We start from the raw sequence: 15,443 nt of genomic DNA, 5'->3' as shown, positions 1-15,443 counted from the left end.
GGCGAGGTCAGTACAGGTGCATCAAAGCTGGGACATAGAGATAGAAAAACAGCTTCTATCTGAAGGCCATCAGACTGTTAAACAGCCATCACTAACACATTGAAGCTGCTGCCTACATACAGACTTGAAATCATTGGCCACTTCAAATTTTTTTATCACAAGTCACATTAATAATGCCACTTTAATAATGTTTACATATCTTGCCTTACTCAATTCATATGTACGTATATACTGTATTCTATTGCATCTTGCCTATGCCTCTCTGTCATTGCTCATCATATATGTACATTTACATATTCTTATTCCATTCCTTTACTTAGATTTGTGTGTATTATGTAGTTGTGGAATTGTTAGATTACATGTTAGATTGCTGCACTGTCGGATCTAGAAGCACAAGCATTTTGCTACACTCGCAATAACATCTGCTAACCATGTATATGTGACCAATAACATTTCATTTAATTTTATTTGAACATAATCCAGGAAATTTCAGGAATTCCCCAAGGCAGCTGTATCGGCCTCTTACTTTTTTCAATCTTTACAGATGACTCAACACTATACACGTCAGCTACTACAGCGTATGAAATCATTGCTGCAGGTAGTTTCAGAATGGTTGGCAAGGAATAAGTTAGTCTTAAATATAAAAAAAGCTAAAAGAATTGTATTTGTGTCACGCCTACTCCCGCTCCACCTCTTTAGCGCTAAACGTCGCTGGTCTACTAACCACCGGGTCCTGGCAACCATCATTATGCACACCTGGACTTCTTCATCACCTTGATTAGCTTCCCTTTATTTAGCCTAGGTAGCCTCAGTCATCAGGCAGTATTGGTTTGTTTTCACATTCATTCACTCAGTACGCTACGCCTGTTTTGTTCATCTGATTTGTTTTCTTATTAAACTCTCTTTCTGCACCTGCCTTCTGACTCAGTGTATACTTCATAGAATACTGCCTCAGTAATTATGGAAGTTGCAGAAGAAAACATCTCTGATTGTTGGTGAACAGGGATACTTACTCTGCCAACACCATGATCAGCTGGTTCAACTGTGTGCGGCTACAGAAGATGTCCTCCGCGTCCTCCACCATCTTGACACTAGTTTCAGCAGTCCCAAAGGCCTACCCAGCAGTCTGCCGCGGGAGGCGGAGCCTGATTGTCCCTCCCGGACAAGTATGAAGGGACCCCGTCGAAATGCCATTGCTTCCTACTCCAGTGCCTTCCTCTATTTTGCCCACCACCGAGAAGTCCAAGGTTGCCACAGCCATTTCCCTGCTGACCGGAAAGGTGTTGGAGCTGGGTTCCTACGAGAGGTTTATGACTCTGTTCAGGGCAGTTTTTGGGGGGCACAGAGGGAGCTGCTGCTGAGTAGGCCCTCACCTTCCGGAGCGTGGCAGCCTTTGGCTGTCCTGAGCCAGAGCCTGAAGCCAAGTAGGTAGGAGTCACACATCTTCACGGTAGAGCGGAGTCGCCAGAGACAGCTGGGGCTCTGTCCCTATGGTGGCCAGGAGGGGCACCGACTTCAGCGGTGTCCGGTGAATCCCAACCCTAGTTCTACTAGGGCAGAGGAGTGGCCCCGTGATCTTCCGTCTCCCAGGGTAGGCGTGAGTATTCTATCATTGTTTTCCACCAAACCCTTTCTGGTTTCCATTTCACTGGCTGGCTGGCTTTCAGCTGTAGTGGACGCCAGTGCCACAGGGAATTTCATCAACCAGGCCCTGGCCTCCACCCTGGACATAACCTTGTACCCGCTCTCCTCTCCTTTTACGGTCCAAGTCCTGGATAATCGACCATTGGGATCTGGCACAATCATGCACATCACAGCACCACTCACCTTCAACCGTGGGACCCATGCACCAGGAAAGCCTTCCCTTCCTCATCAACTCCACACCCATATGAAAAGTAATCCTCGGCCTCCCTTGGCTCCAACGTCATAACCACATCAACTCCTGGTCAAGGATGGAAATCACCGCCTGGGCACCAGGATGCCGAAAGACCTGCTTTCCCGTACCCTGTGGTTCCACATCTATTGCGAGTCCGGTAAGAGCCCTCCAACCCATCATGTTGTCCTCCTGTATCGTGGGCCCGTGTTTTGGGACATAGATGTGTACATCCGGCAGGCTCTGGAGAGGGAACCCGCTTCTGCTACCTGCCCTCCTGAACGCATCTACATCCCCAAGGGGGTAAGAGATTGGCTGTTGACCTGGGCACACACATCCCTCACCACTGGACACCAAGGTATCATCCGCACAATTCAATCAATCTCCGATAGGTACTAGAGTCCCACCTTGGCGTAGGATGTCACCCGCTATGCCAACTCCTGTTCAATATGTGCCCAGACCAAATCTCCCCGACATGCTCCAGCAGGGAAACGTCACTGATCTCCCTCCATTTGATGGTTTCACCACTATTATGGTTGTTGTGGACAGATTCTCTAAATCTTGCCATTTTATCGCTCTCTCAGGTCTTCCAACCACTCTGCAGGTTGCTGAGGCACTTTTGCGCAACGGGTCGAATGAACAGGAGCTCAAGAGGTTTTCAACTATGATACATCAGGATTTGTTGATGAGGAAACATACCCCTCCCCCCTATTTTGACCAGGAACCGCCTCTCTTTCATACAGAAAATGTAAAAGCTGTCTGGTTGATTACAGAGTTGAGTGTTTAGTCCGTAAGCCATGAGCCAAAAACACACAGTAAAATACACTTTGATCTCAGAACAAGACTTCAATCGCCTTAATAGACCTCTCAGTTTACAGAGTTTATTTTCCAGTGATTGGATGGACATTAGCCATCAGGAAACAAGGAAGAGGAGGCCGTGTAGCCCGTCTTTTCAGCCTAGCTTGGAGTCCCCCTTTCCTTCTTCTTCTTCATTGTTGGCGTAATTATTATAAACATTCTGAGCAAACAAAGTCATTATTAATGCAAAAATATCCATAAAAAAGCAGTTGAGCAGGAATCTGCTAGACACATTCCCTCCTCAGCGTTGAAGTCTATGTGTGTGTGTGAGATTTCAGAATCTGACAGTCTCTCTGTTGTTTGTTGCTGGCAGGATTTACGAGCGAGTGATAGATCCACCTCAGATGGATCTGACCCTGGGCAGCGGAGTGTGGCTGGGTCAGCATAGCCATAAGCACGGCTTCTTCAAGGTAAACAAACCTTTCACCACCATATACACGATCACTGTAACCATATAACCATATAATAAGCATGCATGGCTTCTTCAAGGTAACACAGTCTTCACTATCTTGTCATTCTATGGACGGCAGTACCATGCTTTCTCTCCGAAAATATGATTTTACTAGACTTACCCTGAATTAAAAACAAAGAGTACTTGCTCACTAGCCAAATGTGTCCTTTGTAGCATGGTCATCTAGTGATTATCAGGTAAAACTGCCCTACCGTTCCTACACAGCTATACTCGTAAAACATCCCTGTCAAGGTTAAAGTGTTTGTACACTATAGAGTACCACAGTATGTATCAGTATCATAATACCCATAAACTCTAGAGGTCAAACAGGGAATTGGTTAAAATTAATTTATCTCATAAGTGATTTTAGAAGCAATGATTTTGGGGCTGTGTTGCGTGTAGGCTTACCCTGGCGTGACACTTTGATAACTGTGTAAGTCTCTCTAGCACAAGGTACACTTTTATAAATATATTCACATGTATGGACCCCCCCCCTAAAATGACCTGCTAATTAGCTTCTAATGTGGCTACCATAAAAAACCACAAATGCCATGCTGATCTGGACGAGACTGCCAAATCGAGGCAAAGGTAAGAATCTCTGGATGAACTATCTAATGTTAGCTAAATGTAGTAATGAATAAAAAGGCAATATTTATTTCAATGGACAATTATGTGAACTGTCTTGTGCAGAGTTTGAATTGACACAATACCTGTTAGCAAAGGTATCAGCTAGAGAAGACATGCAGAAGCTTGCCGGGATTTGTAGTTTTGCATGATGTCTACTTTGATGCTAATTAGCAATTTCGAATTTGAGAGTAAAAATAGCCGAATACATTGATAAAAATCACTTTGTCCAAGAGAGATTTACATGGTTATCAAAACTTCACGCCAGGGTAACTTTACACGAAACAGCCCTTATTTTAATGGGAAAGATTAATGGTGGAAAAACGGACGCTAAGTTTTATGGGTATCATGACACCTACACTGTTGGGCTCTATTCATCACCATCAGTAACAACACCATGATATGATAAGACTCTACATAATGCAACCTCAACATAGCTTTATTATTGATAGAGTGGTAGGGAGAAAGAGGAAGGGGAGTGGGGACAGAAAGACAAAAATAGGAGGCGTAGAGAGATCAACTGACCGATATTCCTACACCTATTTTCTATCTTCATTTCATCTCATGTATTGATCAGCAATACAGTGTAGAGCCTGAATAGATTATCCCATGCCTCCCAGGACACCCACAGTCTCAGTGCCTGTGTTCATTTGGGATACAGCCAGTGTCATCTTCTATTATCCACAGCATCTGTAGTACCCATACCTTGTAGTATTCTCTCTCCACTCGTATGATAATTACTGGGCCCACACAAACAATCAAGAACTCCTCTTCTCTTTCTCTAAGGAAGACAAAATCAGTGTTTAAAGACTGCTCTATATCATCTTGGTTTCATGCAGTGTGCCTGAAAATATATTCAGGCAGTTGAAACAGTAGCTGTCTAGCTCCAGTCTAAGGTGCAGCAGCGTTTAAGTTAGAGTTGATGGGAAGAAAGAGCTGAGACAGATGGCCTAGAAAACGAGAAGCGTCCAAGGTGTGACTGGGGATGAGGGAGGAGGGGATTTGTTTTGCTGTGTTCAGAGATTGATTTGCTGCAGGAAATGTGCTGGAAATTAAAATCACACCTACAGTACCAGTCAAAAGTTTGGACACACCTACTCATTCAAGGGTTTTTCTTTATTTTTACTATTTTCTACATTGTAGATGAATAGTGAAGATATCAAAACTATGAAATAACACATATGGAATCATGTAGTAATCAAAAAAGTGCAAAATAATTTTTTTTAGATTTGAGATTCTTCAAAGTAGTCCCCCTTTGCCTTGATGACAGCTTTGCACACTCTCTCTCAACCAGTTTCGTGAGGTGGTCACCTGGAATGTATTTCAATTAACAAGTGTGCCTTGTTAAAAGTTAATTTGTGGAATTTCTTTCCTTTTTAATGCATTTGAGCCAGTTGTGTTGTGTTATGATCTCCCGGGTGGCGCAGTGGTCTAGGGCACTGCATCGCAGTGCTAACTGCACCACCAGAGTCTCTGGGTTCGCGCCCAGGCTGGGCTGGGTTCGCGCCCAGGCTCTGTCGCAGCCGGCCGCAACCGGGAGATCCGTGGGGCGACGCACAATTGGCATAGCGTCGTCCGGGTTAGGGAGGGTTTGGCCGGTAGGGAGGGTTTGGCCGGTAGGGATATCCGTGTCTCAGTATGTAAAAATGTAATAAAATGTATGCACTCTACTGTAAGTCGCTCTGGATAAGAGCGTCTGCTAAATGACTAAAATGTAAATGTAAATGTTATGACATGGTAGGGGGGTATACAGAAGAAAAGCTATATTTCTTAAAAGACCAAGTCCATATTATGGCAAGAATAGCTCAAAGAGAAACGACAGTCGATCATTACTTTAAGACATGAAGATCAATCAGGAAAATGTCAAGAACTTTTAAAGTTTCTTCAAGTGCAGTTGCAAAAACCATCATGCGCTATGATGAAACTATCTCTCATGAGGACCACCACAGGAAAGGAAGACCCAGAGTTACCTCTGCTGCAGAGGATAAGTCCATTAGTTACCAGCCTCAGATCAGAAATTTCAAGTTCAAGTAACAGACACATCTCAACATCAACTGTTCAGAGGAGACTGTGTGAATCAGGCCTTCATGGTTGAATTGCTGCAAAGAAACCACTACTAAAGGACACCAATAAGAATAAAAGACTTGCTTGGGCCAAGAAACATGGGCAATGGACATTAGACCCGTGGTTGAGAGCTTCAATTTCCTTGGTGTCCACATCAACAACAAACTAGAATGGTCCAAACACACCAAGACAGTCATGAAGAGGGCACGACAAAGCCTATTCCCCCTTAGGAAACTAAAAAGATTTGGCATGGGTCCTGAGATCCTCAAAAGGTTCTACAGCTGCAACATCGAGAGCATCCTGACCGGTTGCATCACTGCCTGGTACGGCAATTGCTCGGCCTCCGACCGCAAGGCACTTCAGAGGGTAGTGAGTACGGCCCAGGACATCATTGTGGCAAAGCTGCCTGCCATCCAGGACCTCTACACCAGGCGGTGTCAGAGGAAGGCCCTGAAAATTGTCAAAGACCCCAGCCACGCCAGTCATAGACTGTTCTCTCTACTACCACATGGCAAGCGGTACCGGAGTGCCAAGTCTAGGACAAAAAGGCTTCTCAACAGTTTTTAACCACAAGCCAGAAGACTCCTGAACAGGTAACCAAATGGTTACCCGGACTATTTGCATTGTTTGCTCCCCCAACCCCTCATTTACGCTGCTGCTACTCTCTGTTTATCTTATATGCATAGTCACTTTAACTATACATTCATGTACATACTACCTCAATAAGCCTGACTAACCAGTGTCTGTATATAGCCTTGCTACTCTTTTTGTCAAATGTCTTTTTACTGTTGTTTTATTTCTTTACTTACCTACACACCCACACCTTTTTTCCACACACTATTGGTTAGAGCCTGTAAGTAAGCATTTCACTGTAAGGTCTACACCTGTTGTATTCGGCGCACGTGAGAAATAAACTTTGATTTGATTTGATTTCTGTCCTTTGGTCTGATGATTGCAAATTTGAAATGTTTGGTTCCAACCGCTTCGTGAGACGCAGAGTAGGTGAACGGATTATCTCTGTGTGATTCCCACCGTGAAACATGTTGTAGGAGGTGTGATGGTGTTGCTGGTGACACTTCAGTGATTTATTTAGAATTCAAGGCAAACTTAACCAGCATGGCAACCACAGCATTCTGCAGCGATACGCCATTCCATCTCGTTTGCGCTTAATGGGACTATAAGTTGTTTTTCAATAGGACCCAACACACCTCCAGGCTGTGTAACGGCTATTTGACCAAGAAGGAGAGTGATGGATTGCTGGCCTCAACAATCACCTGACCTCAACCTAATTTAGATGTTTTGGGATGAGTTGGACTGCAGATTGAAGGAAAAGCAGCCAACAAGTGCTCAGCATATGTGGGAACTCCTTCAAGACTGCTGGAAAAGCATTCCTCATGAAGCTGGTTGAGAGAATGCCAAGAGTGTGCAAAGATGTCATCAAGGCATATATATTTGTATTTCTTTAACACTTTTTTGGTTACTACATGATTCCATATGTGTTATTTCATCGTTTTGATGTCTTCACTATTATTCTACAATGTATAAAATAGTAAAACATAAAGAAAAACCCTTGAATGAGTGGTTGTGTTCAAACTTTTGACTGGTACTATATACATTTATTACAACCACTTATTCACAGTTTATGCTATATCTTTTTTTAAAGCATAAAGGCCACATTATGCAATCATAATCCATTACCCATGCTGTCTCTAAATCAAATAAACTGGCTTTACTTTTAAAAAGTAAGAAAAACGATTTCTACAATTTTCACGATCGTCAGGGTGGAAATGACCGGACCAAGGTGCAGCATGGTGAGCTTACATTTCTTTTTTATTTATAAATGTCGACCGAACAAAACAAAGAATAAGGAAACGGCCGTGAAGCTTACTAGGGCTATACAGGCCACTAACAAAGTAAACTACCCACAAACAACAAAGGAAAAAAGGCTGCCTAAGTATGATTCCCAATCAGAGACAACGATAGACAGCTGTCCCTGATTGAGAACCATACCCTGCCAAAACATAGAAACAGAAAACATAGAAATAAAGCAACTAGAATGCCCACCCTAGTCACACCCTGGCCTAACCAAAATAGAGAATAAAAGCCTCTCTATGGCCGGGGCGTGACAACATTGTCTACATTGTGTACAGAAAATATTTAGGTTAGAACACTTGTCATCATTTGCAGTGTAGAGAGGGTTACAACAATGTTCTCTTGGAGTAGCGTACAGTAGTTCTCTATATGATCAGATACTGTATCTAAATCATAGCCATAAGGCTGTTTCGGCAAATGCCAGATTGGATGATTTTTAGCCCATTGGGACTGTCTAAATTGTGGTTTGTCCACAGAATGATAATTATTTGCCCTTGTGTTAAGAAGTGCCCAGAACAATGTCTAGTCCCAGTCCGTCCCTGCATTTAATGCGTATTAAAACATTCCAAATGTTTATCTGGGAGATGAAGCGAGGCTGTTATTGTTGTGGTCGATAAGGGTGGCTGAAGCCTCAGGTAGCCCGGGGAACTGTGACACTTCTCCAGTTGTTCTTCTGCCCCCTCCTGTAGTTGTTTGCCTCTGCCATTCTCTCCATTCTCTCCTCTCCTGTGCTGCCATTCTCTACACGTTCTTCTCTGCTTCCATTCTCTCCTCTGCTTCCTCAGATAGCAAATGGGGAAAAGCAGAGCCTATAGTCTCCTCCAGCAGGAGAGATGGTAAGAAATGTAGAGAGAGCAAGATACAAATTGAGAGAGGGAGAAAGATTTACAAAAGAGAGAGGATATTTTAGAGGGTGAGAGAGGAATTAAGAGAGCGAGAGAGATAAAAAATTGGGAGGAAGAGAAATTGAGAGAGATCAAGGTGGATATATACAGAACGGGTGTGACAGAGAAAGAGGATAGCAGGTGAATAGACTAGTGGCAGTTTCTTCCATCAAGTGGAGTAGAGTGGCTCAGTGAGAGTGAGATAATGACTTTTAATAAAACACGTTGAGCCCTCTCAGAGGTTCCATCCCAAATGGCATCCTATTCCCTGCATAGTGCACTACGTAGGAAATAGGGTTCCATTAGGGATATGCATCCAGAGGCTGTGCTTCTCCACATCATTGTCACTAGCTGAGAGAGATTTAGATTTAGATTTAATGTTTAGTGTTTAGCATTCACGTTAGAAAAAGTGAAAATCTTACGCTTCGAGCTCCAACGTACTGGACAAAGTGAAATAATGAAAATGGTAACAAAAAAACAACAAAAATATAAATAAGCTCCGCAAAAAAAGAAAAGTCCTCTCACTGTCAACCTTGTTAATTTTCAGCAAACTTATCCTTTCAATATTTGTATTAACATAAGATTCTACAACTGAGACATAAACTGAACAAGTTCCACAGACATGTGACTAACAGAAATTTAATAATGTGTCCCTGAACAAAAGGGGGGGTCAAAATCAAAAGTAACAGTCAGTGTGGCCACCAGCTGCATTAAATACTGCAGTGCATCTCCTCCTCATGGTCTGCACCAGATTGGCCAGTTATTGCTGTGAGATGTTACCCCACTCTTCCACCAAGGCACCTGCAAGTTCCCGGACATTTCTGGGGGGAATGGCCCTAGCCGTCACCCTCCGATTCAACAGGTCCCAGGCGTGCAAAATGGGATTGAGATCCGGGCTCATCGCTGGCCATGGCAGAACACTGACATTCCTGTCTTGCAGGAAATCACGCACAGAGCGAGCAGTATGGCTGGTGGCATTGTCATGCTGGAGGGTCATGTCAGGATGAGCCTGCAGGAATGGTACCACATGAGGGAGAAGGATGTTTTCCCTGTAAAACACAGCGTTGAGATTGCCTGCAATGACAACAAGCTCAGTCCGATGAAGCTGTGACACACCGCCCCAGACCATGACCGACCCTCCACCTCCAAATCGATCCCGCTCCAGAGTACAGGCCTCGGTGTAACGCTCATTCCTTTGGTGATAAACGCAAATCCGACCATCACCCCTGGTGAGACAAAACTGCAACTAGTCAGTGAAGATCACTTTTTGCCAGTCCTGTCTGGTCCAGCGAAGGTGGGTTTGTGCCCATAGGCGACGTTGTTGCCGATGATGTCTGGTGACGACCTGCCTTACAACAGGCCTTCAAGCCCTCAGTCCAGCCTTTCTCAGCCTATTGCGGACAGTCTGAGCACTGATGGTGGGATTGTGCGTTCCTGGTGTAACTCAGGCAGTTGTTGTTGCCATCCTGTACCTGTCCCGCAGGTGTGATGTTCGGATGTACCGATCCTGTGCAGGTGTTGTTACATGTGGTCTGCCACTGCGAGGACGATCAGTTGTCCACCCTGTCTCCCTGTAGCACTGTCTTAGGCATCTCAGTACGGACATTGCAATTTTTTGCCCTGGCCACATCTGCAGTCCTCAGGCCTCCTTGCAGCATGCCTAAGGCACATTCATACAGATGAGCAGGGACCCTGGGCATCTTTCTTTTGGTGTTTTCAGTCAGTAGAAAGGCCTCTTTAGTGTACTAAGTTTTCATAACTGTAACCATAATTGCCTACCATCTGTAAGTGGTTAACTTCTTATGGCTGCAGCCCGACGCCGGTACACTAATGACAACAGCCACTTCAAGTGCAGGGCGCGAAATTCAAAAGATATATTTTTTAAATATTTAACTTTCACACATTAACAAGTCCAATACAGCAAATGAAAGGTACACATCTTGTGAATCCAGCCAACATGTCCGATTTTTAAAATGTTTCACAGCGAAAACAGCACATATATTTGTTAGCTCACCACCAAATACAAAAAAGGACAGACATTTTTCACAGCACAGGTAGCATGCACAAAGCCAACCTAACTAACCAAGAACCAACCAAACTAACCAACAAACAACTTCATCAGATGACAGTCTTATAACATGTTATTCAATAAATCTTTGTTTTGTTTGAAAAATGTGCATATTTCCGGTATAAATCATAGTTTACATTGCAGCTACAATCAGAAATTGCACCGAAAGCAGACAGAATAATTACAGACACCAACGTCAAATACCTAATTACTCATCATAAAAACATTTCTGAAAAATACATAATGTACAGCAAATGAAAGACAGGCATCTTGTGATTCCAGCCAATATTTCCGATTTATTAAGTGTTTTACAGCGAAAACAAAATATAGCGTTATATTAGCTTACCACAATAGCCAGAAAGACATGCCATTTCCCAGTAGCAAAAGGTTAGCGATCGTAACAAACAAGCAAAAGATATATAATTTTTGACTAACCTTGATATTCTTCATGAGATGACAGTCCTATAACATCAGGTTATACATACACTTATGTTTTGTTCGAAAAGTGCATATTTAGATCTGAAATCAGTGGATATACATTCTGCTAACGTAGCTATTTTGTCCCACAACATCCGGATTGTTTTCTGACACTTTTTCTGACACACATATTCAGACCAAATGACTGTTCATAAACATAACGAAAAAATACATGTTGTATAGGAAATGATAGATCCATTAGTTCTTAATGAAATCGCAGTGTTAGAATTCTAAAAAATAACTTCATTACGACATCCACTTCGGTATAGCTAGAGTACCCAAACGTTGGGCGCCGACGACTAGTTCACATGCACGACAGATATATGAAATAGCATCATAAAATGTTTCTTACTTTTGGTGATCTTTCATCAGAATTTTGGACAAGGGGTCCTTTGTCCAGAACAGTCGTTGTTTGGATTTAGAACGGACACTTTCTCTCTCGATTTAGGAAGCGCACTAGCCAAGTGGCACGAATCGCTCCATCGTCAACAAAGTCAGAGAACGGAACACGGCAAAAACTCCCGAAAAATTTTCAATAATCTGATTAAACTATATTGAAAAAACATACTTTACGATGATATGGTCACATGTATCAAATAAAATCAAATTAGTCGATATTAGTCGTCCATAACGGCAGCTAAACAGAAGGCAAATCCATGTCTCTCTTCGCACCTTCCTGAAAACAGGAAATGGAGGATACGTCATTCCATGAGCTGTAATTCAAGTCCAGATAAAGCTACACAGTCCATTTCTTCTCTCACTCCTTGTCGACATCTAGTGGAAGACGTATGAAGTGAATCTAAACTAATAAATAACAAGGGATTTAATAGGCAGCCCCTGGAACAGAGCCTCAATTTCAGACTTTCCACTTCCTGTCAGGAAGTTTGCTGCAGAATGAGTTCTGTTTGACTCACAGATATAATTCAAACGGTTTTAGAAACTAGAGAGTGTTTTCTATCCAATAGTAATAATAATATGCATATTTTACGAGCAAGAATTGAGTACGAGGCCGTTTGAAATGGGAACCTTTTATCTGGCTACTCAATACTGCCCCTGCAGCCCAAACAGGTTAACCAGTATGGCATGATGAGGTACTCATAATGCCCAGAAGTGGTGCTAAATGCTGTCTTCCACTCATCGCCCCCCTTGATACGCTCCAGGTTGTAAGCGCTCCTGAGGTCCAATTTTGTGAAGAAGCGTGCCCCGTGTAATGACTCGGTCATACTGGCTATGAGTGGTAGCGAGTAACTGTATTTTACCGTGATCTTATTTAAACCTCGATAATCAATACACGGGCGCAACCCTCCATCCTTCTTCTTCACAAAAAAGAAACTCGAGGAGACAGGTGAGATGGAAGGCCGAATGTATCCCTGTCCCAGAGATTCGGTGACATATGTCTCCATAGCCACCGTCTCCTCCTGTGACAGAGGATACACGTGACTCCTGGGAAGTGCAGCGTCTACCAAGAGATCTATCGCACAATCCCCCGGTCGATGGGGTGGTAATTGAGTCGCCTTCTTTTTACAGAAGGCCAGTGCCAAATCGGCATATTCTGGGGGAATGTGCATGGTGGAAACCTGGTTTGGACTTTCCACCGTAGTGGCACCTAAGGAAACACCTACACACCTCCCTGAACACTGACAGGACCATCCCTTGAGAGCCCCTGTTGCCACGAAATAATCGGATCATGAGAGGCCAACCAGGGAAGACCCAACACAACAGGAAACGCAGGAGAGTCAATCAGGAAGAGACTAATTCTCTCCTCGTGATCCCCCCGCGTTCTCATAGCGATGGGCGCTGTGACCCCCCCAACTAGCCCCGACCCCAAAGGACGACTATCTAAGGCATGTACAGGGAAGGGGACATCAACAGGAACAATAGGGATCCCTAATCTATGTGCCAAAGAGCGGTCAATAAAGTTCCAAGCTGCACCTGAATCTACTAGCTCCTTATGCTGGGGATGCGGGGAAAACTCAGGAAATTCTATGGGTAACCACATGTGTGCAACAGAGGGCTCTGGGATGGGATGACCCACCAGTGCTCCGCCTGCTACCTCGACTTCCAGGAGAAACACCCCCGCATCGACCAGCAGTGTGCCCTCTGCGGCCACAGTTGGTGCAGGGAATGGTCCCCCCTCCGGTCTCCCTCCTAACTCCATAGGTGTTGGATCTAAGGTGCTGGGTAATGGAACGGGCGGACCCCGATCTAGACGTCCACGGGAGGCCAAAAGGTTATCCAGCCGGATAGATAAATCCACCAGCTGGTCCATGTTGAGAGTGGTGTCCCTGCATGCTAGCTCCCTACGAACGTCCTCTCGTAAACTACACCTGTAGTGATCGATCAGGGCCCGCTCATTCCATCCAGCTGTCAGAGTTCGGAAGTGCAGTGCGAATTCTTGAGCGCTCCTCATCCCCTGTCTCAGATGGAACAAACGCTCTCCCGCCGCTCTCCCTTCAGGTGGATGATCAAAGACTGCCCGGAAGCGGCGAGAGAAGTCCTCATAGTCATCCAGAGTTAGGCCTTCTCTTCCCCAGATGGCGTTGGCCCACTCCAGAGCTTTACCAGTCAGGCAGGAGAGGAGGGCGCCCACCCTCTCGCGTCCCGAAGGGGACGGATGAACAGCTGCCAGGTAGAGCTCCAGCTGTAGTAGGAACCCCTGGCACCCGGCTGCTGTTCCGTCATACGCTCCTGGGAGCGAGAGCCGAATCCCACTGGGTCCTGACGATGGAGGGGTGGACATTGGTGTAGGTTGAGGTGCGGGCAGAGGTGATGGGGTATGATTGACTGGGAGACCTCCTCTCTCCCATCTGTCCATTGTTTGCAGCACGCGATCCATGGCTGTCCCTAGACTGTGTAACATGGTCGCGTGCTGTTGCACTTGCTCCTCTACTAGGAGAGAAGGGCTGGCTGCACCTGCTGACATTTGAACAGGTCCATGATTCTGTCAAGGTTGTGTGCAGAGATGTAGTGGAGTCAAGCGCAGGACACAGGTGTTGAGCAAAACAACGGCGTTTACTCAAACACACAAGCACTAACAACAACCACTAACGAAACAAACAATCACAGACAGAACAGAAATGAATACCAGAGGGTTAAATAGGGAACATGATAGGGGAATTGAAACCAGGTGTGTGTAATACAGACAAAACGAAACTGAAAAATGGATCGGTGGTGACTAGAAAGCCGGTGACGTCGACCGGCGAACACCACCCGAACAAGGAGAAGGGCCGACTTCGGCGGAAGTCGTGACAGCGAGTTGGACACACATATTTGCATGAACACAGATGCACACAGACATACACACACACACACACAGAGAGATACTTTGCATTCATCATTTGCCAGAAGGACTGCATTCACTTCTCCACTCTACATAAATCAATCATCTTGTATGAATCACATGTTGTCTACGGTAGGGCTACACTATTGCTCCGAAGAGGCATTGTGATCTAATAATCTCCACATATATAGGGCTAACTGAAATAGACGCATCACATTGGCGAGGGAATATCCCCTTTGCCTGAGGTGTCTTGGTTGTCGAGTCACTGTCTGGCCTTTAGCTCTCCTTTTCTCTCCCTCTCGCTCTCTTCCGTACAAACCCCCAACCACCTCTCTCTATATTTCTTGCTCTCTCTTACATACATCCTCCCCTTTCCCCTCCACCTCTCCCTCTCTCGCTTCAGGCTGTATTACCTGCTGATCAATAGAGGCAATGTATGGTCAGGACTCCCATAAACTCCCAAAAGACAGACAGCCACATCACTGGCCAAACACTTTCACTTCCATTCCACACTCATCACTGATGTTGCTGATTATTCGCTGTGGCATGTGTGTGTGTGTGTTTCTGTGTGTGTGCCAGCAGCAAAGCCAGAGTTGAGCATGACCGGTAGTGTGTTTGTGTGCGTGGGCACGTTTGATCAACTCTGTTGTTCATCTCTCCTCTTGCCGAGGTCTTTCTCTAAAGTGACACAGGTGTTGCTCTCATTCATGCTTAATGAATGCATTGTAATTACATTACATTACATCTAATCAAATTATATTTGTCCCATAGTCGGAAGTCGGAAGTTTACATACACCTTAGCCAAATACATTTAAACTCGGTTTTTCACAATTCCCGACATTTAACACACGTAAAAATGTCCTGTCTTAGGTCAGTTAGGATCACCACTTTATTTTAAGAATGTGAAATGTCAGAATAATAGCAGAGAGAATGATTTATTTCAGCTTTTATTTCTTTCATCACATTTCCAGTGGGTCAGAAGTTTACATACA

The 15,443-nt window shown here is 44.5% G+C and overlaps 1 protein-coding gene across 2 annotated transcripts in view; it reads left to right on the top strand.

Moving 5' to 3' along the window:
- The window catches only part of LOC129834291 (protein kinase C-binding protein NELL1-like), a 466,854-nt gene that overhangs the window by 204,947 nt on the left and 246,464 nt on the right, over positions 1-15,443 (top strand). For both annotated transcript variants that reach the window (XM_055899150.1, XM_055899149.1), the window contains exon 5: positions 3,045-3,141. In XM_055899150.1, coding sequence (XP_055755125.1) covers positions 3,045-3,141 — 97 coding nt within the window. The remainder of the gene's footprint in view (positions 1-3,044; positions 3,142-15,443) is intronic.

The sequence above is a fragment of the Salvelinus fontinalis genome, chromosome 35 (genome assembly GCF_029448725.1).
Source record: "Salvelinus fontinalis isolate EN_2023a chromosome 35, ASM2944872v1, whole genome shotgun sequence".
Lineage (NCBI taxonomy): Eukaryota > Metazoa > Chordata > Actinopteri > Salmoniformes > Salmonidae > Salvelinus > Salvelinus fontinalis.
Note: the sequence above shows the minus strand (reverse complement) of the source record. Positions and strands in the feature narration are given on the sequence as shown.